Genomic DNA, 25,567 nt, shown 5'->3' with positions numbered 1-25,567 from the left:
GGAAAAGTTTCAGAAGAGTAGGGCTACGTTTCAGAGGAGTGGTTAGAGTGTTGAGTACCGTGCTATTTTAGACTACATACTCTTTTAGTTTTTTAATTTCACATCTTAATAAATATTTATAACACGACTCTTAATATTCGTTAATTATTAAATTTTCTATCTAATTATTTAATGATCAAGACATTCTATTAAAAAAAAATGAATGTCGCAAATTCAAATCGATACTCCTCAACCAAATATTTTTACATAATTATCAATTAAGCTGAACTAATAATATTTTTAATCCATTAATTATAATATATATATCTATATATAAATGTACTTATTTTAAAGCTTTTTTCTATAATATTTAAAATAGTAGTCGATGATGGGTGATTATGATCATATTAACAATATACAATGCTCAGAGTTGCGATTATCATATTCGACAATGGTTAAATTAGTGATCATATAATAACGGAGTGGGGATCAATAAGCACAAGTAGTCAATGGCGGTCAGTGATCGCGTCTTAACTTAAAAAGGAAAATAAAATCTAAAAAATTACTTTGAAATTAAGTAAAAATTAACTCCTTCTCATTTTAGCCAAATAAATTTTGTTTTGAATAGTATTAACATATTTTACTATTATTTTTAAATAATTATCATAAAATAATATAGTTCACGTATATTACAAATCAAACAAATACCTTGTACATCCCACAACGCAAAAAAACGACGACTTGGGTTTAAATCTGTCCAAGTCATCATCAACGGAGATGGAAGACTACATTTGCAAACACCATTATTTGAACAAGAAAAAGAACGTTTGTTATATATATATATATATATATATATATATATATATATATATATATATATATATATATATATATATATATATATGTTAATGTATTATTTTATTGTATTATTGTTACGTTAATAATGTCAAAAGTTTGGCTAATCCAATCTTTTTTATCGGATTTCTTAAATATTTGCTATAAATTTTAACAGAAATTCTTAAAAATATGGAATAAATTATTCAAAACAATTGGTTTAAATCGAATTTTTCTTTAAAATCCGACAAATCGTCATGAGTTTCTCAAGAATTTGAAATAAATGATCCAAAACAATTGGTTAAAACCATATTTTTCTAAAATATTCGGTGAATTTTTCAAGAAATTTCTCAAAAGTTCAGTAACACAAAAATCCGATAAAAACACAAATAAAATCCCATAATGCAAAGATTGTGTAAAAGACCCGATATACCTATACAATTATCTGATAAGTCACATAAATTCTTTAAAAATCAAAAGAAAATACTTAATTAGTTAAAAATATTTTAATAAAAGTATACACATCGGATAGTGCTAGTTAAAAAATAGGTGGGAGGACAAATTCTACAAGCATAGGATATGACTAATAAAAATAAGGCTTAAAGTGATATCTACAAGCATAGGATATCTACATGCATAGTTTTCAAATTGACATACAATTAAATACATAGTTTATATTTTAAAAAAATTACATTACGGATAACTTTTAATAAGTTATTTGATAATTTAAAACAAAATGAGTTTATGCAACACAAAAAAATTGGGAGCATAAAGTGATCAATTGTTGCCTAAAGCCAATTACACCACTTTTAGCAATAGTTTTAAAGTTTTCTAAAGTAAAAAATTTGAATAAGAAAACTTTTATTGTCATCAAAGGAGCATAAAATAAAATGAATTTAGGCAATAGAAGAAAATCATGGCCTATAGTTTTTAACCTTTTCCATAACATCTATAATTAACTCACCTTTTTATAAGCTACACCACTTTTAGCCACAATTTTAAACCGTTGCCTAAAGTTTAAAATTTTGAAAAACAATTAAACCATCAGAAAACTTTTATCAATTTATCCGGTAAATAATTTTAAAATTTTCGGAACATTTTAATTAAGTTATTTGATGTGCAATTTAAAAATTAAAAAAAAAGTTTAATTAAGTTATTCAATGAACAATTTGAAAACTAAGAGAAAAACTTATAACCAAACTATCCGGTGAGCAATTTGAAAACTATAAAAAAAAACTTTAATTAAATAATCCGTTGAATAATTTAAAAACTGTCGGAAAACTTATTACCAAGTTATCCGGTTAGCATATATACAAACTGGAATACTTGATTTCAACTTATCTAGTAAACTAATGTAGGGGTTAAAAAATTCCAGTTTCAAGAAGTCTAATAATAAATAAAATAGATATAATTAAAATATAGTTTAATAATAAAATAAATAAAATAGATATAATTAAAATATAGTTTAAATGTAATTAAAATATTTTGATAAATGTTAAAATATAGGGATAATAGTAGGGATATTGGGTAAAATTTTCCTTAAATTTGTAGCTCAACCTGGACACTTTAGGCCCAATAAAACAATATATATTCTTTAGCCAAATAACTAAAATTAGAAATGATGGGTTTAATTGGTAGCCTGAAATGACATGGTTAGTAGAGATAAATTTAGAAATGAGCAACTGGTTTGAGTATATAATACTATAGACAAGCTATAAACTTCAATAATATATATACATATTAGAAATATTGTCACTAAGACAGATACATCAGAAGTACTGTCAATAAGACAGATACAAAATATTCTATAATGAGGTTTAAAACATTCTCAATACACATGTTCAAAACATGAAAGATCAAATGACATCATCAAAAAGATGAACCAGTTACTTAGATTAACTAAAACACCCAAGGTTTTAAAACCCTGCAAAAAAACTATACCAAAAGGTTTGATGTCTTCTATGCATCCAAAGTCAAACTAAAGACTTCAGTATCATGCTAGCTTGTTCTCTAACCAGTCCCGCTCAAGTCATAAAGGGAAAGAACAAGAAATCCAAGAATGCAACATAGCCTGCTCAAGAAATTGGATCTTGCTCACAAGAACCACATCCTACCTAAGAATAGCATTTATGTTTTGTCATGTCTATAGCTTTTATTTCTTGTATTTGTATTTTGGTGTCATGAACTATGTTATGTCATTTTGATATGTATGAACTAAATTTCATTTTGGTATGTAACTATCATTTTGGTATGTATGAACTAAGTTTCGTTTTGGTATGTAACTGTCATGAACTATGTTTTCATGAACAAAGTTGTCATAAACTAAGTTTCATATTGGAATGTAATTTCAATGTAATGCAAACTGATGCAATATTATTTTTCAATATTAAAAGCCTACTATTGATCAACTTTCATGAACTATTATTGTTCAACTGTCATGAACTATTGTTGTTCAACTGTCAAGTGTGAATTGTAAATTGTACAGGCCTGATGTTCAACTTATGTAATGCCTTAAATTGTACACTATGTTCAACTATTTTGTTGAACTTATGCACATGCCTTAAACTGATGCATTTTGTTCAACTTATGTACATGCCTGCTAAAAATAAACCGATGCATTTTGTCCAACTTATGTACATGCATTAACTTATGTAATAAACTAATGCATATTGTGTTAAACTGGTAAACCCAAACAGACCATGCCTCCTAAAAATGTGCATTTACTGTACGTTAACATAAACCCAAATTGTTTTCAACTTTACAACAATTGTGTTAATTCAACTTAACATAACACATAACCTTAACTAAAAATTACAACTTAAAATACGCATCCTAACATACTCAACTATGTTCATACAAACTTAATCAACTTAAAGGTTTGATGTCTTATATGCATCCAAAGTCAAACCAAAGACTCCAGTATCATGCTAGCTTGTTCTCTAACCAGCTCGAGTCATAAACAACTTCATCTCAACAATCCGAACCTTCTTCCATTTTTCTTCTAACATAGCATTTTTTGATTCTCCCATCAATTCCATTCCCTTTTCCATAGCATCCAAAGACAACCCCACACCATCACCAAACCTAGACATTTCCTTAAAAGCCAAACTGTTTTTAACATTTTTCACAGTATCTTTCTTCTTTGCAACTAATACTTCTTTTGCAAAAATAGAATCCGAACCCAAGCCCTTTTTCGGTGTTCTCTGTTTTTTAAACTCAATCTTCTTTAAAAGTTCAAAAGCTTTCTGATCATGTTCTTTGGTGAAATTTTCATCATTTCTTTCAAACTTTTTCTTCAGAGCAAGAACCTTACGCCTAAGTTGACCTTTGTTTGCGTCAGCTCGAATAGAGTTCTTCACAAAATTGTAAAATGCTTGTGTGTTTTTAAAAGGATCCTTTTTAGTTGAAATGAAATCAGCTATACATTTCATAATGGCAAGTTTGTCTTCCTCGCTGAATAGTCTCTGAGCTGACATCTTTTTGATAGAGTCTCTCGTCGCTTCCTTCTCGTCACTGGAACCACGACGTTCAGTTTTTTTTGCTTTCTTCTTCAAACGCTTAGAAGAGTCAGAGTCAGTGCCGTTGTTATCAGCCGCACGCTTGGCTCCAGTGGTTTGAAACTCGATAGCACGCTTGGTTCCAGCTTTAGCCGGTGAAGGAGTGGTTAGAATCTTCAACGGCTTCGATGCAAGTGGTTTCACAGGTGGAGTGGGTTCCGATTCCAAATAAGAATCGGTTTCGGTTTCGGATTCAGAATCTAACCCAGATTCAAATTTAGAAGATGATGGAGGTTTAGGGTTTGAGTTTGAAGTAGCTGATGGAGGGTTTTTGGAAGCAAGAGGAGGAAGGTTTTTGGATTGAGGTACCCCAGCTTCTTCTTCGGAAGAATCTTCCTCGGAGGAAGAGGCGGAGGGTGGTACTTTGAGGGGTGACGGAAGGTGTTTTGTTTTTGCCATGGAAAAGTTTCAGAAGAGTAAGGTTACGTTTCTGAGGAGTGGTTAGAGTGTTGAGTACCATGCTATTTTAGTTTTTTAATTTCACATCTTAATAAATATTTTTAACACGACTCTTAATATTCTTTAATTATTAAATTTTCTATCTAATTATTTAATGATCAAGACATTCTATTAAAAAAAATGAATGTCTCAAATTCAAATCAATACTCCTCAACCAAATATTTTTACATAATTATCAATTAAGCTGAACTAACAATATTTTTAATCCATTAATTATTATTATATATATATATATAAGTAATTATTTTAAAACTTTTTTCTATAATATTTAAAATAGTAGTCGATGATGGGTGATTATGATCATATTAACAATATACAATGCTCGGAGTTGCGATTACCATATTCGACAATGGTTAAATTAGTGATCATATAATAACGGAGTGGGGATCAATAAGCACAAGTAGTCAATGGCGGTCAGTGATCGCGTCTTAACTTAAAAAGGAAAATAAATTCTAAAAAATTATTTTGAAATTAAGTAAAATTAACTCCTTCTCATTTTAGCCAAATAAATTTTGTTTTGAATAGTATTAACATATTTTACTATTATTTTTAAATAATTATCATAAAATAATATAGTTCACGTATATTACAAATCAAACTAATACCTTGTACATCCCACAACCAAAAAAACGACGACTTGGGTTCAAATCTGTCCAAGTCGTCATCAACGGAGATGGAAGACTACATTTGCAATCACCATTATTTGAGCAAGAAAAAGAACGTTTGTTTTATATATATATATATATATATATATATATATATATATATATATATATATATATATATATATATATATATATATATATATATATATATTAATGTATATTTTTATTGTATTATTGTTACGTTAATAATGTCAAAAGCTTGGCCAAACCAATCTTTTTTATCGGATTTCTTAAATATTTGTTATAAATTTTAACAAAAATTCTTAAAAATATGGAATAAATTATTCAAAACAATTGGTTTAAATCGAATTTTTCTTTAAAATCCGACAAATCGTCATGAGTTTCTCAAGAATTTGAAATAAATTATCCAAAACAATTGGTTAAAACCATATTTTTCTAAAATATTCGGTGATTTTTTCAGGAATTTCTCAAAAGTTCAGTAACACAAAAATCCGATAAAAACACAAATAAAATCCCATAATGCAAAGATTGTGTAAAAGACCCGATATACCTATACAATTATCTGATAAATCACATAAATTCTTTAAAAATCAAAAGAAATTATTTAATTAGTTAAAAATATTTTAATAAAAGTATACACATCGGACAGTGCTAGTTAAAAAATAGGTGGGAGGACAAATTCTACAAGCATAGGATATGACTAATAAAAATAAGGCTTAAAGTGATATCTACAAGCATAGGATATCTACATGCATAGTTTTCAAATTGACATACAATTAAATACATAGTTTATATTTGAAAAAAATTACATTTCAGATAACTTTTAATAAGTTATTTGATAATTTAAAACAAAATGAGTTTATGCAACACAAAAAAATTGGGAGCATAAAGTGATCAATTGTTGCCTAAAGCCAATTACATCGCTTTTAGCAATAGTTTTAAAGTTTTCTAAAGTAAAAAATTTGAACAAGAAAACTTTTATTGTCATCAAAGGAGCATAAAATAAAATGAATTTAGGCAATAGAAGAAAATCGTGGCCTATAGTTTTTAACCTTTTCCATAACATCTATAATTAGCTCACCTTTTTACAAGCTACACCACTTTTAGCCACAATTTAAAACCGTTGCCTAAAGTTTAAAATTTTGAAAAACAATTAAACCATCAGAAAACTTTTATCTCGTTATCCGGTAAATAATTTTAAAATTTCCGGAACATTTTAATTAAGTTATTTGATTTGCAATTTAAAAATTAAAAAAAAACTTTAATTAAGTTATTCGATGAACAATTTGAAAACTAAGAAAAAAATTTATAACCAAGCTATCCGGTGAGCAATTTGAAAACTATAAAAAAAAATTTAATTAAATAATCCGTTGTATAATTTAAAAACTATCGAAAAACTTATTACCAAGTTATCTGGTTAGCATATATTCAAACTGAAATATTTGATTTCAACTTATCTAGTAAACTAATGTAGGGGCTAAAAAATTCCAATTTCAAGAAGTCTAATAATAAATAAAATAAATATAATTAAAATATAGTTTAATAATAAAATAAATATATTAGATATAATTAAAATATATTTTAATAATAAATTAAATAAATGTAATTAAAATATTTTGATAAATGTTAAAATATAGGGATAATAGTAGGGATGTTGGGTACAAATTTCCCTAAATTTGTAGCTCAACCTGGACACTTTAGACCCAACAAAACAATATATATTCTTTAAAATCTGTTAGTGTGTTTCCTTCTTTATATTCATATATCTAAATCACATCCCAAATTATAGATCTAAAGAGTCCAAGTCCCTTTCACCCAACAAAACATATTATATCATAAAAAACACTCAAACCAATAAGGAAAAGCTACAATGGTTTGAATAATTTAATTTTTGACATTCTCCTTATTCCCCACTTGATCAAATTTGATCAGCTTTACGTGATAAAGAAAAACTTTTTCCACAGTTCATGGATCATATCTCTTTACTTAGACATGATCCCACGCATCTAAAACAACGAACTCAACGCAACTATCTCTCTTTCTTTTCTGGAAAATTATTAATGCTGCTTCAATTCACTTTACTCATTATATCATGAATTGGAGAACATAATTTAATAAAATATTTTATTTATTTATTTTATATTATGCATGAAATTATCAAATAAATTAATTATTTTAAATATAACTTTTTTCTATGCCGACCACCAGATGATGGAGCAGATGATTTTTTAGTCCCTTAGAACATACAATATCCGCTAAGGTGGCAAAATGGACCGTCCGTCCCGCTCTAATTTAAACCCGCCAAAAAAATAGCACGGATAAGCCTGCTAAATAGAAATGAGCATAAAAATCTAATCCGTTCCGTTAAGATAGTGAGTTGGCGGGCGACAGACTTGCCCATCTATTTTTTTTTTATAAATTAATTTTTTTATATATTTTTAATTAAATTTTTCATTTAATTTTTAAAATAATTTTTTATAAAGTATTTCTTTTTAATAAATTTTAAAAAAAGTTACATATATTCACAAATAAATATATAAAATAATAAAACTACCAAGAATTAGAACTTCTATGATTAATTAAAATATGACGGAATTAAAGCGGAACAGGCTGAACTTATAGCGACAGACTTTGGCAGCGCAAGCTTTGTCAGACGACGAGCTTTGGTGGGGCCCACTTTGGTGGGTGGGTGGATGGTCCAAAATTTCAACTCAATCCGACATACTACCATCCGTTTTGCCACCCCTAATCTACCAGTTCATCTCACACAAACAGCCTTAACTGCTATCACTATATAAAATGAAAAACACGTCATTTCATATATATTCAAATTTTTTTCCTCTCTTATTACTTTTAATTTTCTTTAACTTATGCGTTGAAATGATAAACTCAGAACTGAACCCCCTAACAAATCCACTCGGTAAGACACTATATCATTATGGTTAAATATGTTTGTAGTCCTTATAAAATTATCAAAAATGGCTTTTAGTTCCTATAAAAAAATATCGATTTTTAGTCCTCTACAGGAACTAAAACTACGTGCAAAATTAATTTTATAGAGACTAAAAATCAAAATTGATATATTTATAGTGACCAAAAATATATTTAACTCTATCACTATTTTATGGATTATTGCTAATTTTGAACTGATATTATTTTATTAATGTATTGGTGAATATGTACTCAAATTCTATTATTATAGGACATAGAGTTGTATTAATAAGTAAGAAAGGTCCTACACAATTATGCATACAGCACCTTAGTACTGGAGGTCCCCTAATAATGGATTCAATTTTATGGACTGATTCTTCTGGTCTGGTGGGGTGGGTGTCCTGTCTAGTGCCCTTCCAAAATTATTACTAGTATTGCTGTCATATCTTTGATCACCTTCACTTTTTTTTTAGCTTCTTTTTTCTGCTCATTTCAGGGTCTTGTCAACCATAGAGAATCCACCTTTTTTTGGCAAATATTTTACGTTCCAACTTGCCCTAATTAGTGCGTCAAAAATATCAATCATGAGCTTTTGAAAAATCTCAAATGTTGTTCAAATATAGAGTGCTGTTTATTTCAATTTTTTAAAATTTATAATATTTTATATTTTTGTTTTAAAATAATTTACAAGAAAAATTTCAACTAAAAAAGTTTATTTTAATAGTTTTATTTAAATATTATTTTAGATATTTCTTCATTTTACAATAACTTTTTTATATCAAAATAAAAAAAACACTTAAATTTAAATATATTTTTAATAAATTATCACAAAAATTATTTTTAAAAACTTATATATGTAATTTTAACAATATTTTATTCTTTAATAATGTATATTTATACTATAGAATATCAAAATTAATTTTTTAATTCATAAAAAATAAATTTAAAAAACTTTCTATTTTTTTAATAAAAATTATTTTTAAAAATACAAAAATTATTATCTTTTTAAATTAAAACAAACATAGCCATAATCTTTAATACCTCAAAAATCATCCATATCTAATTAGAATATTTACTCTCTTCTCCTATGAACTAAAGGAATATTAATAACTTAAAACCAACAAAAAAAATAGTTGTATGACTTGAACTTGGTTGATTATGAATGGTTATAGGAAAGAAAGAGAAAGAAAAGTAATGATATGATATGAAGATATGGTTGAAGTATATGAGGGCAAGTTTTAAAGAAAATCCAATGAAAATGAATTGCAGTGATATCTCATTCACACTTTATGCGACAAGCATTTTGTGAAGTGGTGATGATGAAGAAGTGAGTGAGATTATTCAATTGAGGAAGTGAGTGTGATGTTGAATATATTCGTGGTCACAACCAGCAATAATTTATTCCATTTTTATCCTTGTTTGCCTTAAAATAGACCAATCTTCACTTTTCCTAACATTAATGTTTTTTAAAGATGTTAATCGGTTCCATTCATGAGATTTTTGGTTTAATATTATCATTAGACTTTGATTTTGATCATTTTTTTTCCTTCTTGTGAGGGACATGAAGCATAGTAGAATATTGACCATCTAGAAAAAAAGGACAAAAAACAAAAAAGATATTAATTAATTTAAATTGATAGAGTACATTGATAATAACATTATGAGTTCTACTAAAAATAAAAATAATATAACTGTTAGCATATTCATAACTTTCTGAATATTAATATTAAAATATATATATATATATATATATATATATATATATATATATATATATATATATATATATATATATATATATATATATATATATATATATATATATATATATATATATATATATATATATATATATATATGACAATCTTACTTTTAAAACTATTTTAGAAATGAAAAAAATGAAAATTTGTTTGATCAATTTATTTTCAAAATGTATTTTAAAAATTAAAAAAGAAAAACTTGTTTTATACTTATTTTATTTTTATTATGAGTTCTTTTAATATATTTTAAATAAATTCATATATAGTTCATAATATTTATAGTATAATATTTGTGATATTAAATTTAAATGTGAAATTATGAAACATTTTTTTAAATTTTTTAAAAATATTTTTAAATAAATTATATTTGTATATGCGAGGTAATACTATAACAATTATATTTGTATTCAATTTTCTCTAGTTTACATTAATTATATCTATATGTATCTTTATAATACAGAGATTTATTGAACATATAATAATTATTATTAAATATTAAATAAGAATGAACTTAATTATTACTGTACATATATTAAGTATGTGTAACTATTCACTATTTTAGAAATATTATGGGGACACAAATATTTTAACATTTGAGTTGTATGATTTATAAATTGAATTATCTTTCTTATAAGTTGTATGTTCAGAATGACTATTTTTCTTTTGTAAAAAGTAAAAAAACAAACTCTTAAAAGGGAAGCATATAGAAATGAACGGAGCATAATGTTTAGTGTTAGGATTGTTGAATTGAAGCACTAACAGTTGCTTCCATTTGCAAATTGCAAGAAACAACATCACAAAAGTTTTCAGCAACATGTATGGCCTACTCCACTTTCTGGTGAGTGTATTTATTGTTATGAAAAGGTAAAACTACAGCACATCACGTTCCAAATAAGAGTCCTATTTAGAATCTTTAGTGCAACAGAAACGTCAAACTCTGTCTTTTTCTCTTGTGCGCACACATGTCCCAATATAATATTAATCAGATATTTATTTTTAAGAGCCAAGGAAATCTTAACACACAAATTAATAACAAGAATAAAAAATAAAGTCTGAATAATCATTGTTTAATTCAGAAATTAAATGATGAATGATGTCACATCAAGAAATTAAATGATGAATGGTGTCACATCTTAGATCCCAAATGTTAATACATATGAAAAATACGAAAATACGAAGGTTTGTAAAATATTTCCTTTGGTCTTAATTATAAACAATTCTTTTTTTAGGTTCATTAAGTAATGAATGTATCTGGTTTATTATATAGACCAAATACATTCATTACTAAATGAACTTAAAAAGAGAATCTCAACCTTTATTTTACTTTTACAAATATTTTTTAAGATTACTAATAAAGTACGATAGTTTATTTCTTTATCTTAGATATCGTTTTTTTTTAAATAAGATTTATTAATTGGGAGAATTAAGAGTTCTCCAACCCGATTACACGAAAAAGTGGGATAACTCGACAAAAAAAAAAGAGTAATTTATATCCTTATTAAAATTTGAAAGTATGTAACACCTAGATAAATGCGGTGATTTTTAACGAAGAGTCTTTTAGTTTCACCGAGTGTATGTCGGAGATTGTCTATTCTTCTTGGTGTTGGTTATGTTCCTCCTATAAGAAGGTGAACCTTTGTAATTTTTACTCTTGGAATATTCTACATCTCTCGTGTTTCGAGAGGTAGGAGCTTTCCATTTGTTTTGGGGTGGATCATCTCTTTTGCTCCCTTTAATCCATTGCTTATTTTAAAAAAATAAAAGCTTTGGAAAGATGAAACATTTATAACTTGTAAAATGCAAGTGTTTTTCAAACGTTTGAGGTATCTTTTAGCACATGTTTAATTTCAAGTATTGTTATGATGAAAACTAAAAATTTATTAATTGACTTGTATTTTTACTATTTATAAATGTTAGAATTAGACTCTCAAATCTTTGAGTAATTTCTTATCGTTAAAGATGACAATGAAGAAAATAAGAACAAAAGTAGGATTAGGGTTTGCGGAAATTAAAAGAGAAGAAGAAAGTATTTTCTGCAGAGTTTCTCTCTGCCCACAAACTGTGGAAATTCTGTTATTCACTTGCAACTGCAACTTCTGTGAATACAAGTTAATGACTTGATTACAAAATAATGAGGATTACTCCCTATTTATAGATTTAGGTTAACTTTCTCCCTAAGCCAAAACTCAAAACTATAAAAGCCCAAAATATCTATTTTGGAACTAAATCAAATCTAATTTATTTTAAATCTAAATCAAATCTATCTAGATCTAAAACAAATTTATGTGTAACAAACTGTTACACACTTCGACACACCTTGTGTTTGAGCAACAACCTGCTTCGACACAAGGAATTACAATTTAACACACCACGTAATTCATTGTGTTTAAGCTATCTACATTCATCATAGCTCTTAGTCTTTTGAATATTTCGACCAGCACTCCCTTCGTCATGATATCTGCAATTTGATTCTCAGTTCTGCAATGTTCCATATTCATCTTCCCTTTAGCTACATGCTCTCGAAGATAGTGGAACCTCATTTCGATGTGCTTGCTTCGACCATGTGCTATCGGGTTCTTCGCCAGATTGATAGCTGACATGATGTCGATCTTCATGGTAAATGCTTCATGATCTTTCCCTGTTATCTCTTCGACCAAGTTCACCATCCATGTTGCTTGACATGCACAAAGAGAAGCATCTATGTACTCTACTTCGCATGATGATAATGCCACTACTGGTTCCTTTCTCGAATTCCAAGCAACTGGTGCACCACCTAGCATAAACACATAACCAGCTGTGAATTTTCGATCCTCAGAATCACTACACCAACTCGAGTCGGTGTAACCCACTAATTTGCATTCTTTTCCCTTATCAGCTGCAGGAAACAGAATGCCATAGTCGAGAGTTCCTTTCAAATACCTCAGTATCCTCTTCACCGCTGCTAGGTGCGATACCTTTGGCTTCTGCATGAATCTACTTATCATACCTACACTGTATGCTAAGTCAGGCCTTGTGTGACAAAGGTATCTCAATGACCCATAAGTCTTCTGTATTGGGTTGGGTCGACATCCTCTTCATCTGATTCCTTCGACAGTTGCAGTCTGGGATCTGCAGGTGTCAAAGTCGAATTGCATTCTTCCATTTCAAATCTCTTGAGAATTTCACTTGCATATCTTCTTTAATGCATCATCAAGCCTCTACTAATCTTATAGAATTTGATGCCAAGGAAGTATGAAATTTCTCCCAAATCCGACATTTCGAATTCCTTGTTGAGATCACCTTTGAAGCCTTCGATCTCTTTCTTGCAGCTACCTGTTATCAACAAGTCATCGACATAGAGACATATTATAAGCAATTCACTATTGCTTCTTCTTACATATACACCATGTTCAGTTGTGCACTTCACAAATGTCTTTTCCCTTAGGAAGTCGTCGATCTTCTTATTCCAAGCTCTTGGAGCTTGCTTCAGCCCATACAGGGCTTTATGCAGCATGTACACTTTTCTCTCTTTGATATGTTTCACAAACCCAGCTGGGTGTGCAACATAGACTTCTTCGTCTAAAGGTCCATTCAGGAATGCACATTTAACGTCCATCTGACATATGTGCCAATTTTTCATGATCGCCAGACCAACAACCGACCTGATCGTTTCGATCCTGGAAACAGGTGCAAAAACCTCATCGAAGTCAATTCCTTCCTTCTAAAGAAATCCTTTCACCACAAGCCTTGCCTTGTGTTGAGTCACTTCACCTTTGGGATTACACTTCACCTTGTATACCCACTTCACATCAATTGCCTTCTTGCCTTGAGGCAATTCGACAAGCGACCAATTATTGTTGTCTTCGATGGACTTCAATTCTTCATTCATAGCTTTCACCCACTTCGATTCCTTCAATGCCTCAGTTGCATTGACAGGTTCGACATCTGCGTAGAAAGCGTAATGTACCATCTCACCTTCATCATTGACTATATCTTCTGATGTAATCACACATTCTTGCAACCTTGTAGGCATGTGTCTTGTTCTCTGAGGTCTGCTTGGGCCTGCATTACCTCTGACTTCTTCTTGTCGAACTTCTTCTCTTTCGACTTCAGTAGCTGGTTCGTCACAAAAGATTCTCACTGAATCCTTCTTGACATTTTCTGTCCAATCCCATTCTTTAAGCTCATCTATGATCACGTACCTGTTGATCACTACTTGCTTGTTCACTGGGTCGAACAACTTGTATCCTCCAGTCGAATGATATCCTATAAGGATCATTTGACTCGACTTGTCATCAAGTTTTCTTCTTAATTGATTTGGAACATGTCTATGTGTTATAGATCCAAATACCTTTAGATGACTCAAGCTAGACTTCACACCAGACCAACATTCTTTTGGACTAATTCCTTCTAGCTTCTTCGTCAGACATCTGTTCAGAATGTATGTTGCAATCGACACAGCTTCTCCCCAAAATTCTTTAGGTAAATGCTTGCCTTTCAACATTCTTCTTACCATATTCATGATGGTTCGATTCTTCCTTTCTGCAGTTCCATTAAGCTGTGGAGTGTAGGGCGGCACCACCTCATGTACATTCCCTTCTTTATCACATAACATGTTGAAGTCTTTCGACATATATTCTCCACCACCATCAGTTCTCAAAACCTTGAGCTTTCGACCACTTTGTCTTTCGACCATAGATTTGAACTTGACAAATACCTCGATCACTTCACTTTTCTTCTTGATCAGGTAAGTCCATAGTTTTCGACTGAAATCATCTATGAATGTAAAAGTATTTTTTACCTCCATTCGAGTCCACCTGGATTGGTCCACATACATCAGAGTATATGACATCAAGGATTGCCTTCGACTTGCTTCCTGCATCCTTGCTGAAGCTATTCTTTTGTTGCTTCGCCTGTACACATTCCTCACATACCTTGTTTGGAATGTCGATTTCTGGCAGTCCTGAAACCATATTCTTTCTTTTCAAGTCTCTGATGTCTTTGAAGTTGAGATGTCCTAGTCGATAGTGCCATATCCATTCATCTCTGCTAGCTGCAGTTGCAAGGCACTCGTGCTCCATCACATTGAGTTTGATCTTGTAGGTTCTATTCTGTGACATAGGAGCCTTCAAGATTAACCCCCCACTTGCGTCGACAACTCGCATCATCTTGTCTTTGATCGAAACCTTGTAGTTCTTTTTTACCAACTGCCCAATGCTGAGTAAGTTGCTCTTCATGCCTGGTATGTAAAATACATTGGAAATTACTGACCACTTTCTATCTTTCCTCGTAATCATTACATCACCAATTCCTTCAGCTGCTAGAGTATTGTCATTTGTAAATTTCACCATGTTCTTCATTGAGAGTTTTATATTGACAAACCAATCTTTCCTTCCAAACATGTGTGATGAGCATCCTGAATCCAAGTACCATTGATCCTTGAATTTATCTTCATCTTTTGTTGTGACCATCAGCAACATCTCTTCTTCTTCTTCTTCTTGTTTTGCAAGCTTTGCATCATTTTCTTAACTTTTATTCTTTTCTGGACAAGCTGTTGAATAGTGACCATATTTCTGACAGTTGAAACATTGAATGTGACTCTTGTCAGGCTTTCGACCACCACCTTTTCCTCTACCTGCAGCACCACCTCTTTGGTTGCCTTGGTAAGAGGGCTTTCTCTGATTCGACCAATTTCCTTCTTGTTGATTTCGACTAGTGGAATTGTTGTAGCCACCTCTACCTTTATTTCTAGTCCAACTTCCTTTGCCTTTCCTTTTGTTTGCTGTCTGAGCCTGCAGAGCCACGTCGCTCTTTGACTTGCCTGCAGCTCTTTCAACCATTATTTGTTCATGAGATTCAAGCGTCCCTTGAAGCTCTTCTTTTGTCAACTTTGACAAGTCTTTTGACTCTTCTATGGCTACCACCATGTGGTCGAACTTAGGGGCCAAAGACCTCAAAATCTTTGAGATAACATCTCTTGTTGTTAATACTTCTCCACATATCTTGATTTGATTCACTAGTTTCGTAACCCTAGTGAAGAAATCAGTTATGCTTCCGCTATATTCCATCTGAAGCAATTCATATGTTCTCTTGTGAGTTTGTAACCTCACCTCTTTCACCTTTTCTGCACTTCCAAAAGATTTTTCAAGAATCTCCCAAGCTTCTTTTGAAGATTCTATATCACTAACCTTTTCAAAATTATATGGACTCAGACATTGATAGATTATAAAGATAGCTTTATAATCTTTCTTCTTCAATTCTTTATGTGCAGCCTTTTGTTCCTCCTTCGCACCTTCTACAAACGGTTCTATCCCTTCTTTTACAAGATCCCAAAGATCTTGACAATAGAATACAAATTTCATCTGCTTGCACTAATTCTCATAGTTATCTCCTTTCAGAATTGGCAGTGATGCTGGAAAATGCCCATTTGGATGATTCATTGCCATCGCTATTCTTCTTCCCTTGAATCGATTAACCGGAGCTCTAGATACCATATGTTAGAATTAGACTCTCAAACCTTTGAGTAATTCCTTATCGTTAAAGATGACAATGAAGAAAATAAGAACAAAAGTAGGATTAGGATTTGCGGAAATTATAAGAGAAGAAGAAAGTATTTTCTGCAGAGTTTCTCTCTGCCCACAAACTGTGGAAATTCTGTTATTCACTTGCAACTGCAACTTCTATGAATACAAGTTAATGACTTGATTACAAAATAATGAGGGTTACTCCATATTTATATATTTAGGTTAGCTTTCTCCCTAATCCAAAGCCCAAAACTATAAAAGCCTAAAATACCTATTTTGGAACTAAATAAAATCTAATCTATTTTAAATCTAAATCAAATCTATCTAGATCTAAAACAAATTTATGTGTAACAAACTGTTATACACTTCGACACACCTTATGTTCGAGCAACAACCTGCTTCGACACAAGGAATTACAATTTAACAATAAGTTTCACTATTTTAGATCACTTTAATTATACATGCAAATACATATATCTATGTTCTCTCCCTTTTTTATGATGACAACGAATTTTTCAGAGAGGGTGGTAAAAGAGAAAATAGATAGATCAATTTTGGAGTGGTTTAATTCTTCCTCCCATGAATAGAGAGTTATACTTCTCCCTCTTTTACATAATCAAAAAGACAGAAAAATATACTAAAAAGTTATTGTAAATATGCAAGCACATAATTCACATAGATCAAATATATTTAACTAAAAAAGAAAAAATATATTTATCATAAATTAGATAAGCTTAATCAAATAAGAAAATAATGATTAATTTTAATCAAGCGAAGTACAAAGAAAAACGGAATAACATGGAGGAATGGAAAATAAACTAAGAAAAGAAAAAAATCTAAAATAAGCAAGAAAATACCCGCCTCCTCATCATTGCTAGATTTGATCGAAGATATAAGTTGAGTTGCAACAAGCTCGTTTGTGAGAAGACGAATCCTTGAATTAGCCCTCATTTCCGTCTTCATCATTTCTTGTTGATTATAGGGGATTTTGTTGAGGAGAGTGTTGAAGGAAGAAGTGTGATGAATGTCATAATCGAAATCCTATATATTTGTATTTTCTACTTGTTGTTGTTGGGCAATGTTCTTATTGGTACTTTTGGAGGTAGTTGAATTACTATCGCATTTTCGACCTTTATCCTCATTAAACTTATAGTATTTTTTCCTATTCCTAAATGTTTTATCTCTGATTCCTCCTCCTCTAAATCGAATCCAGTTTGCTCCAAGATTTTCGTCACTAGTCCACTATGTGGTAGAAGTGTATTTTTCTTTTTGCTCCCACCATATTATGGATCACTACACAAGCCTAATTCTTTTCAACTCTGTTAGCCAATGTAGGGGTAAAAAATTGAGACTAAACCATTGATTAACTTAACTCATATTTGAGTGAAAGTCGTCACCGCGCTTTATTATTTCCAAAGAAAATGAGAAATAAATAAAATCCAAAGAAGTTTTTAAAACAAAACTAATAAAACAAAACAAAGTTCTAGGTACGGGTGTTGGTTATGAAAAGAGAAAGTATTAACACTCCCATCATATACGGCACTCCGTATGAACCTCTTTAAAAATATGTGTGTTTTGGTTTAAAGTTTATTATTGTTATTTTATAAAAAAGAGTGGGGAGGTGAGAAAAGAATTGCTTGGAAAGATTTCAAATAATCTTATGCCTACATACATTTTTTGTGCAATGAATGATCAAAGCATCGTAGTTCCCTTTAAAAAGGTTTTTAAAAGATAAAACCAAAGTGGCAAAAAAAATTTTTTGGATGCTAAGTTTTAGAACTACAAAGTATAGTTTTTTAATGCTAAGTTTTAGAAATACAAAACATGGTTTTTGAATGCTAAATTTTAGAAATACAAAGCATGATTTTGAATTGTTAAGTTATAGAAATACAAAGCAAAGTTTGAATGCTAAGTTTAAGAAATACAAAGAAAATGGTTTTGGATGATAAGTTTTAGAAATACAAAGCATAGTTTTAAATTGCTAAGTTTTAGAAATACAAAGTAAAGTTTGAATGCTAAGTTTTAGAAATACAAAGCATGGTTTTTGAATGCTAAGTTTTAGAAATAAAAAGCATAGATTTAAATTGCTAAGTTTTAGAAATACAAAGCAAAGGTTTTTGGATGCGAAGTTTTAGAAATACAAAGCATAGATTTAAATGGATAAGTTTTAAAAATACAAAGCGTAGAAGAAAGTTTAAATAAGTAAACATAAGAGGGTGGATACCTTGACAATGTTGGTTAATACCATCACATTCATTTGGATTGGTAACGCAAGCAACATCAATGAGGAATCAAGCATGCATGTGAACATATTAAGCAACATCACGATAAAGCATCTCTTTGAAAATATGGATGGTGTTTGAATAGATAGAACCTCAAAAACTTAGAAGTTTTGAGAGATTCGAAGAAATGGAATTTTCAAGCTTTCATGGAGTTTTTGAGATTTTGGAAGTGTTTGTTACTTAATGTTTGTGTGTTTAATGATGAAGTTTGATCCTTTATTTATAGGTAAATTGTGAAAGATTATGGATGAAGCAAGAATCAAAAGTAAAAGCTTTATGGAGAGTTGATTTGATCTTGGCTCAAAATTTGGTTAAAGGTACATTATGGTTCCAATGGTGTAGATTGGCTTTTTAAGGTGGTTGGAAGATTTATAGGTGTTGCTTATAAGATTTTGTATTGAGTGTGATCAAAGGGAACAAATAAAAAGTTCAATACATTGACTTTGTGTTTAAAGTTGGCTTTATGAAAATGGCAATGTTGCCTTTCTTCCCAAAATGATATGGAACTCGAACAAATTCTTATACACTTGGTAATGCACCATGGATTTGTGTAAAGTATCAATTATGTTGAGATTTAAAATTAATTTAGGCTGAAAAGAAAGATCACATGGTTGACATAGGTGTTGGACATGAACATGAAGATGAAATTGGGCTTTCAAACCACTCTAACATGGCTACTTCATCTCTTTAAAACTTGGTGCTCAAGCAAGATACATCCGTGCTCTTGGAATCTTTGGGAAGATGATATCATCCTCTAAAACTTTCATGTTGAATACTTGAAGAGATTCAACTTGCATCTTGGAGAAAAGTAGCCATCAAAATTGAAGAAATAAGTTGTTCGACACTTAGAAAAATTTATAAGTTTTTGACATTTCACAACCTTGAGACACCAATTTGATCACTTCATAACTTTAACTTTTTATGAGCTTTTTGATTTATTCTTTCCATAATATTGAATTATGAAATTCCATCTTTAAGTACATCCCTTGGTCATGAAAAATGGTTGCTTGAGGAAGGAGTTACAAGTTTGCAAAGTAGGCTAGATGATCATGGAAATTTTGTACTTAGAGAAATTTTCAAAATCTCAATTTCTCATCTTTGATTCTTTTTTTTTTATATTAAACTTGATCAAATGAATCCACAAACCATATTTTAATTATTCTTGACTTGAGAAGACCATGGTTGACCAAAAATCTCAAAATTTAAACTTTGACCTTAAGGAGTTAACTTTTCATCAGATGAATTTCAAACCTACCAATATCAATGGATCAAGCTTCTTTAGCCAACTGAGACATATGAGCGGGCTATGAGGAAGCATATAAGAATTTTGAATCATGTTTCAAACCATTAGATCATGTCTCAGTCAAAAATTCAACATTCCACCAATCTTAGTCAAAACCCTAATATGGTGCACCAGATGAATTGAAGGTTGATGATCTTGAATAGATGCACATTGGAATTTAATTTAAAGATTTTCTTGTAAGATAATGTCTATGTTACGCTTTTCAATCTTATCATGTTCCTCAGTTATCTTAAAATTTAGTTTAAAGAGTTGCTTGCATGATAACGTTGCTTCCCACAAACATCTTCGCGAGAAGCTTTAAAAAAAACTTATCCATATTCTTAATTGGATGAAGATTCTTAGAGGATTCTATAAGAGGTTGATTCTTTAAGATCTCTTCTTGATGTTGACTCTATGAAGATATTGCTCGTTGAGATTTATTTCTCATCTTTTCTTTCGAAGATTTCCCTAAATGAAACTTCTTCATTTACTTCACATTCTCTTTTTGATGAATTTTATTCATTTAATGTTGAATCTTCCGAGGATCATTCGTTCACCAAGATTGTTCTTCTAAAGGAAATTAGAGTTGATTTTACTTCTTCTTACTCTTCTTCAAAAGAGTTATTTGATGAAGTTTCTAGATATTTTCTAGGTCTGGGCTCATCCCTTCATATTTTAACAATTGAATCAACTCATTAAGTTTTTTTTGATGATTTCTTCTTTCTTGGATTTTTCCTGAAACTTGTAAACATTCTTATCTTTCGATTTAAGGATTGGATCAAGAAAATAATCACACAATGCTCTTTTGTTATCATAAGTGTTACATAGGTAGAAATTAATTTCATAATAATTTATATTCAATATTTAGAAAGTTTTTTCCATTTATTTCTCTTTGTTATTGCTTTATTTGTGAGAGATTTCATTGGAGTTTTATTCTATTTTTTCTAATTTTTCATTTAGGAATTCAAATTGTTTTTTTCTTACTAATGGTTTCATCCTTATTAAAAAAAGTTCATAAATAAAATTTTAACACTAATATTATGACAAAAATCAATTTTTCGGGCACTAAATAGTCAACTAGTAGAAAATTATTAGAATAACTCTTGAAACCAGAAAAATAATCCTACATAGGCAGAAATTAGTTTCAAAGTAATTATTAGTCAAGTCTTAAAAAAATTTATTTAATGAAATCAACCCTTATGAATTGTTGAAATTCAGTATATAGAAGATGTATCATAAAGTGTTTCCATAAATAATACATTTTTTCAACAAAAAATAATCATTCTTTGGGAAACTGAAGTAAAGTTGGCCAATTCCATTATAATTATTGAATGTATATTCTTATGGAGTTGTATACCTACTTGATGAGATGACAATGGCATTATTTTAAGGTTAATGGCCGAAAACTAAAGCAATATCTAGGTAATCATTTGTTTACGATAAATATCGTCATGGATCTTGATGAACACTACATGGAGAAATCTTATGTTACTAATTTTTGTTTAGTTTCATTTTATGTTAAACATGTTTATGATGGAAAAAAATATCAAAAAGGATGGAGACAAGCGGTCACACATCATCCGAATAAGTGAAGCGACACTAAATGTTATCTAAAAATGGAGTTGTGTAAACAAACAATTAGTCTGGTGGTCATAATCACGACAAGGGTTACACGTGCCATTGCTTTGTTTGGAAATTATTTTTTGAAAGCTGAACAGAGAAAATTAATTTTGAAAGGAAAAGGGTGGACAAGTCACGTGGTAAACGACAAAGAAGAACGACACGTGTCACATTTTCTTTAACTACAATGTACTTGTCTCTAAACTCGTAATAAGCCCATATCATGTTACAATTTTAAAATCAAAGATCCTAACACTTATAAACCTACCATTTCTCTCTCAACATCACACAAATATTTTCACCAGTCTCCCACACTTCTCTTTCTCACTTCCCAAATTTTAAATACTTCCATCAACCCTAAAAATTTCTAAAACAAAAATAGAAATTAAGAATTGCGATTATGAGTACAAGACCAACTTCTCTTTTATAATAATAAAAGAAATTAAAGCATTCATCATCAAATGGGAAATAATTTTCCTTAACAAGAAGGTTACATAAAAGGAGGGAGAGGCCACAAGCCATGATTTCTCTCCCTTCAATTTGTCCCTAGCTACAACATTGATATCTCTGATTTTCTTTGATTTATGTACCTGTGTTCATTACCTACAGCTTCCCCTGTACATTGTTCTTCATTTTTTATCATCAATGGTACCACGTACAACTCCAACCCATTCAATTCAACATTAACTTGACTTCATTTTTTAAGTACATGTGAGTGATGCTCGAAATTCTCTCGTTGTCATAGAGAAACTTAATTGTGCAAGTTATCCAGCATGGAGCATAACTATGCGCAGATCTCTAGGAGCTAAAAACAAATTGCGAATCATCAATGGTTCTTTCTAGATTTTAAAGATCTTATTTGAGCGAAACGGGAGAGATGCAACCACTTGGTAGATAATTGGCTCATAAAATTAGTTTCTAATTCCGAATTTCATATTATTATTTTTCATGAGAATTCCATAGATATATGAAAAGATTTAATGGATATATTCTCAAAGATTGACAATGTCCATGTTTATATACGTATATCCCAATGCAACATTCTCATACATGGTTAAAGAATTGTTTTTAAGTACTTCATTGAGATGAAGACTCTTTGGGATGAATTGACAACACATAGACCAATTCCACTATGTCTATGTTTGGTTTCATGTTTGAGACATCTAGAAATGATTCTGAACGTCTAGAATTGATTTTGACGTGTTTTGTTAATTTATAGTAGAATTGATTATGCTTTCTAGAATTGATTCTACTTTAAGCTAGGATTTGTAGCTTTGGATCAAACGTGATTTTTACACTAGAATTTATTGTTCAACTCACTTTTGTAAAAATTTCTCCAAACATAAATCACTTTACCTTTAACTCACTTTTATCCAGAATCAATTTTACATAATCAATTCACTCCAAATCAATTTAATTCACCTCAGAACCAAACACACACTATGTACCTCTCCTCACCCTTATAGATGTGAAGCAATGCACTCAACAAGGAATTGCATACTTAAGGATCAAATCATGCAAATTTTAATTGGTTTAAATGACATTTTTTTATGGTAATAAATAATGCACTCTTGTGAATATAAAATATTAGTGATGTAAAAATGAGAATAAAATTGTTTGAATGACCAAATTTTTGTTTGAATCATTTACTGAATGCCAACTTTGTCCAAGTTACCTGTACTGGTAATGTCCAATTTTCTTCTCATGTTTACATTACTAATGTTTTATATTCACATGAGTTCAAATTAAATATAATTTCTATGTGAAAAACATCATGACAGTCCTTAGCTTGTAAAATCAAATTTACAAATGATCATTGTTACATACATGATAAAAAGTCCTTAAAGATGAATGATTTTGCAGTGATTGGATTATATCAAATGGTGTTGGGTGCTAAACTTCAAGACTCTACCAACGTAGCATCCTTACATGGCCTCAAAAATTCTAACACCTTAAATACTACATAACATAATCATCCAATTTATGTATCATCGTTTTGGTATTTTATGTTAGGACACCTATTTAGCCATAGAATGTCTCATATGTCACAATTGTATCCATCCATTATAAATGATAATAATGTTGTTTGTGATATATGTCATTTTAAAAAACAAATAAAACTACCTTTTAAATTTGGTATTTCACATGCCAATTCAAAATTTGACTTATTGCATTTTTTACATATGAGGGCACATTCCAACTAAATTTGTGCATGGATACAAATACTTCATAATGATTCTTTATTATTTTAGTAGAATCACTTGGATAATCATACTTAAATCAAAAGCTAATGTATTACCACTTGTCTAAACCTTCATTCAAATGATTAAAAACCAACATAATGTCAAGCCTTAAATAATAGAGACTGATAATGGTCCCGAACGTCCCCTACCAACAATTTATAATTCCGAATGTATCCACCGTCAAAGATATTATGTTAAAGCTCCACAGTAAAATGGTAGAGTGAAGAAAAAACACTAACATATATTGAATGTTGGTAGATCTCTTATTTACCAATCCAAAATTCCTAAAAAATATCGGTCTTATGCACTTAACCAAACCTTCAACCATTACCAACCAATCCTTCACCAACAAATTTCAACAACCATCATGAAGTTGTGATGATTGATTATGCAGACCAACAACCTTCCATTCCTGAATCACATACATTTAAGCACACAAGTCCTAACTATGCCACATATCACTCCACTCAAACCAAACACTCTCCATTATATCTCAAAGATTACATATGTAATTCATCCAATGATGCTCCAAATAACACTTATTTAGGTAAGAACTATCCTCTCTTTATCTACATGTATTACTCAAGTGTGTCTCCTTCATATAATCATTTGTCATGACCATTAACATCCTACATGAACCAAATACTTATGCTAAGGCAGGTAAACTTAAACTTTGGAACCAATCATCGTAATCTGAATTGTCAACTCTTGAAAGAAGAGGTACATGAGAGATTATTGATTTAACACCTCATATCAAACCTATTAGTTGTAGATGGACAAGCAAAATCAAATTTCATGTTAATGGCTTAATGGAAATATTTAAATCACAATTGGTAGCAAATGATTACAACCAAATTGAGAGATTGGATTATTTTGACACATATTCACATGTTGCAAAACTGACTACAATCAGATTGGTTATAACTTTCACTTCCATCATTAATTGGCACATCTATCATTTAGATGTAAATAATGATTTCCTACATGGTAAGTTTCAAGAATATGTGTGCATGACGGTTCCACTAGGAATCACTCTTTCTAAACCCAATCAACTAAGCAAGCTCATAAAATCTTTATATGGCCTTAAGCAAGCCAATGGAAAATAATATGAAAGGTTCACATCATTGCTTCTTACTCACAAATTCCATCAAATCAACTATCTTCATTCCTTATTCATCAAGAAAACCTCTTAATAATTATCCTTGATTCTATTTTATGTTTATGACATATTTATTATAGGCAACTCTCTAACTGAATTTGATGATATTAAGCAAGTACCATATCACACTTTCCCAATCAAGAACTTGGGTCAATTGAAATACTTACTAAGCCTCGAGGTTGCCCATTATATGCAAAGAATAACTTTGTTCCAAAGAAAATACTTCTAAGACCTTCTTTCAGATGCAAGTATACTTGGTTCTAAACAAATAACCACTTTTTCAAATCCATCAAACATGTTACATAATGATTCAAGTTCTCCAATCATTGACA

General features: G+C 30.1%; 1 protein-coding gene across 1 annotated transcript; it reads right to left on the bottom strand.

Moving 5' to 3' along the window:
* Positions 1 to 3,752: 3,752 nt before the first annotated feature.
* On the bottom strand, positions 3,753 to 4,769 carry LOC131658353 (probable transcription factor At1g61730). The gene has a single exon (XM_058927658.1). The coding sequence runs from the start codon at positions 4,767 to 4,769 to the stop codon at positions 3,753 to 3,755; it is 1,017 nt and encodes a 338-aa protein (XP_058783641.1).
* Between the last annotated feature and the right edge of the window lie 20,798 nt (positions 4,770 to 25,567).

Source organism: Vicia villosa, linkage group LG3 (genome assembly GCF_029867415.1).
Source record: "Vicia villosa cultivar HV-30 ecotype Madison, WI linkage group LG3, Vvil1.0, whole genome shotgun sequence".
NCBI classification, from domain to species: Eukaryota; Viridiplantae; Streptophyta; class Magnoliopsida; order Fabales; family Fabaceae; genus Vicia; species Vicia villosa.
The sequence above is the reverse complement of the archived record's forward strand: the minus strand, read 5'-3'. Positions and strand labels throughout refer to the sequence as shown.

Bases quoted from the DNA above. Each gene is read 5' to 3' on its own strand.
- LOC131658353 (XM_058927658.1), bottom strand. From the start codon at position 4,769: ATGGCAAAAACAAAACACCTTCCGTCACCCCTCAAAGTACCACCCTCC.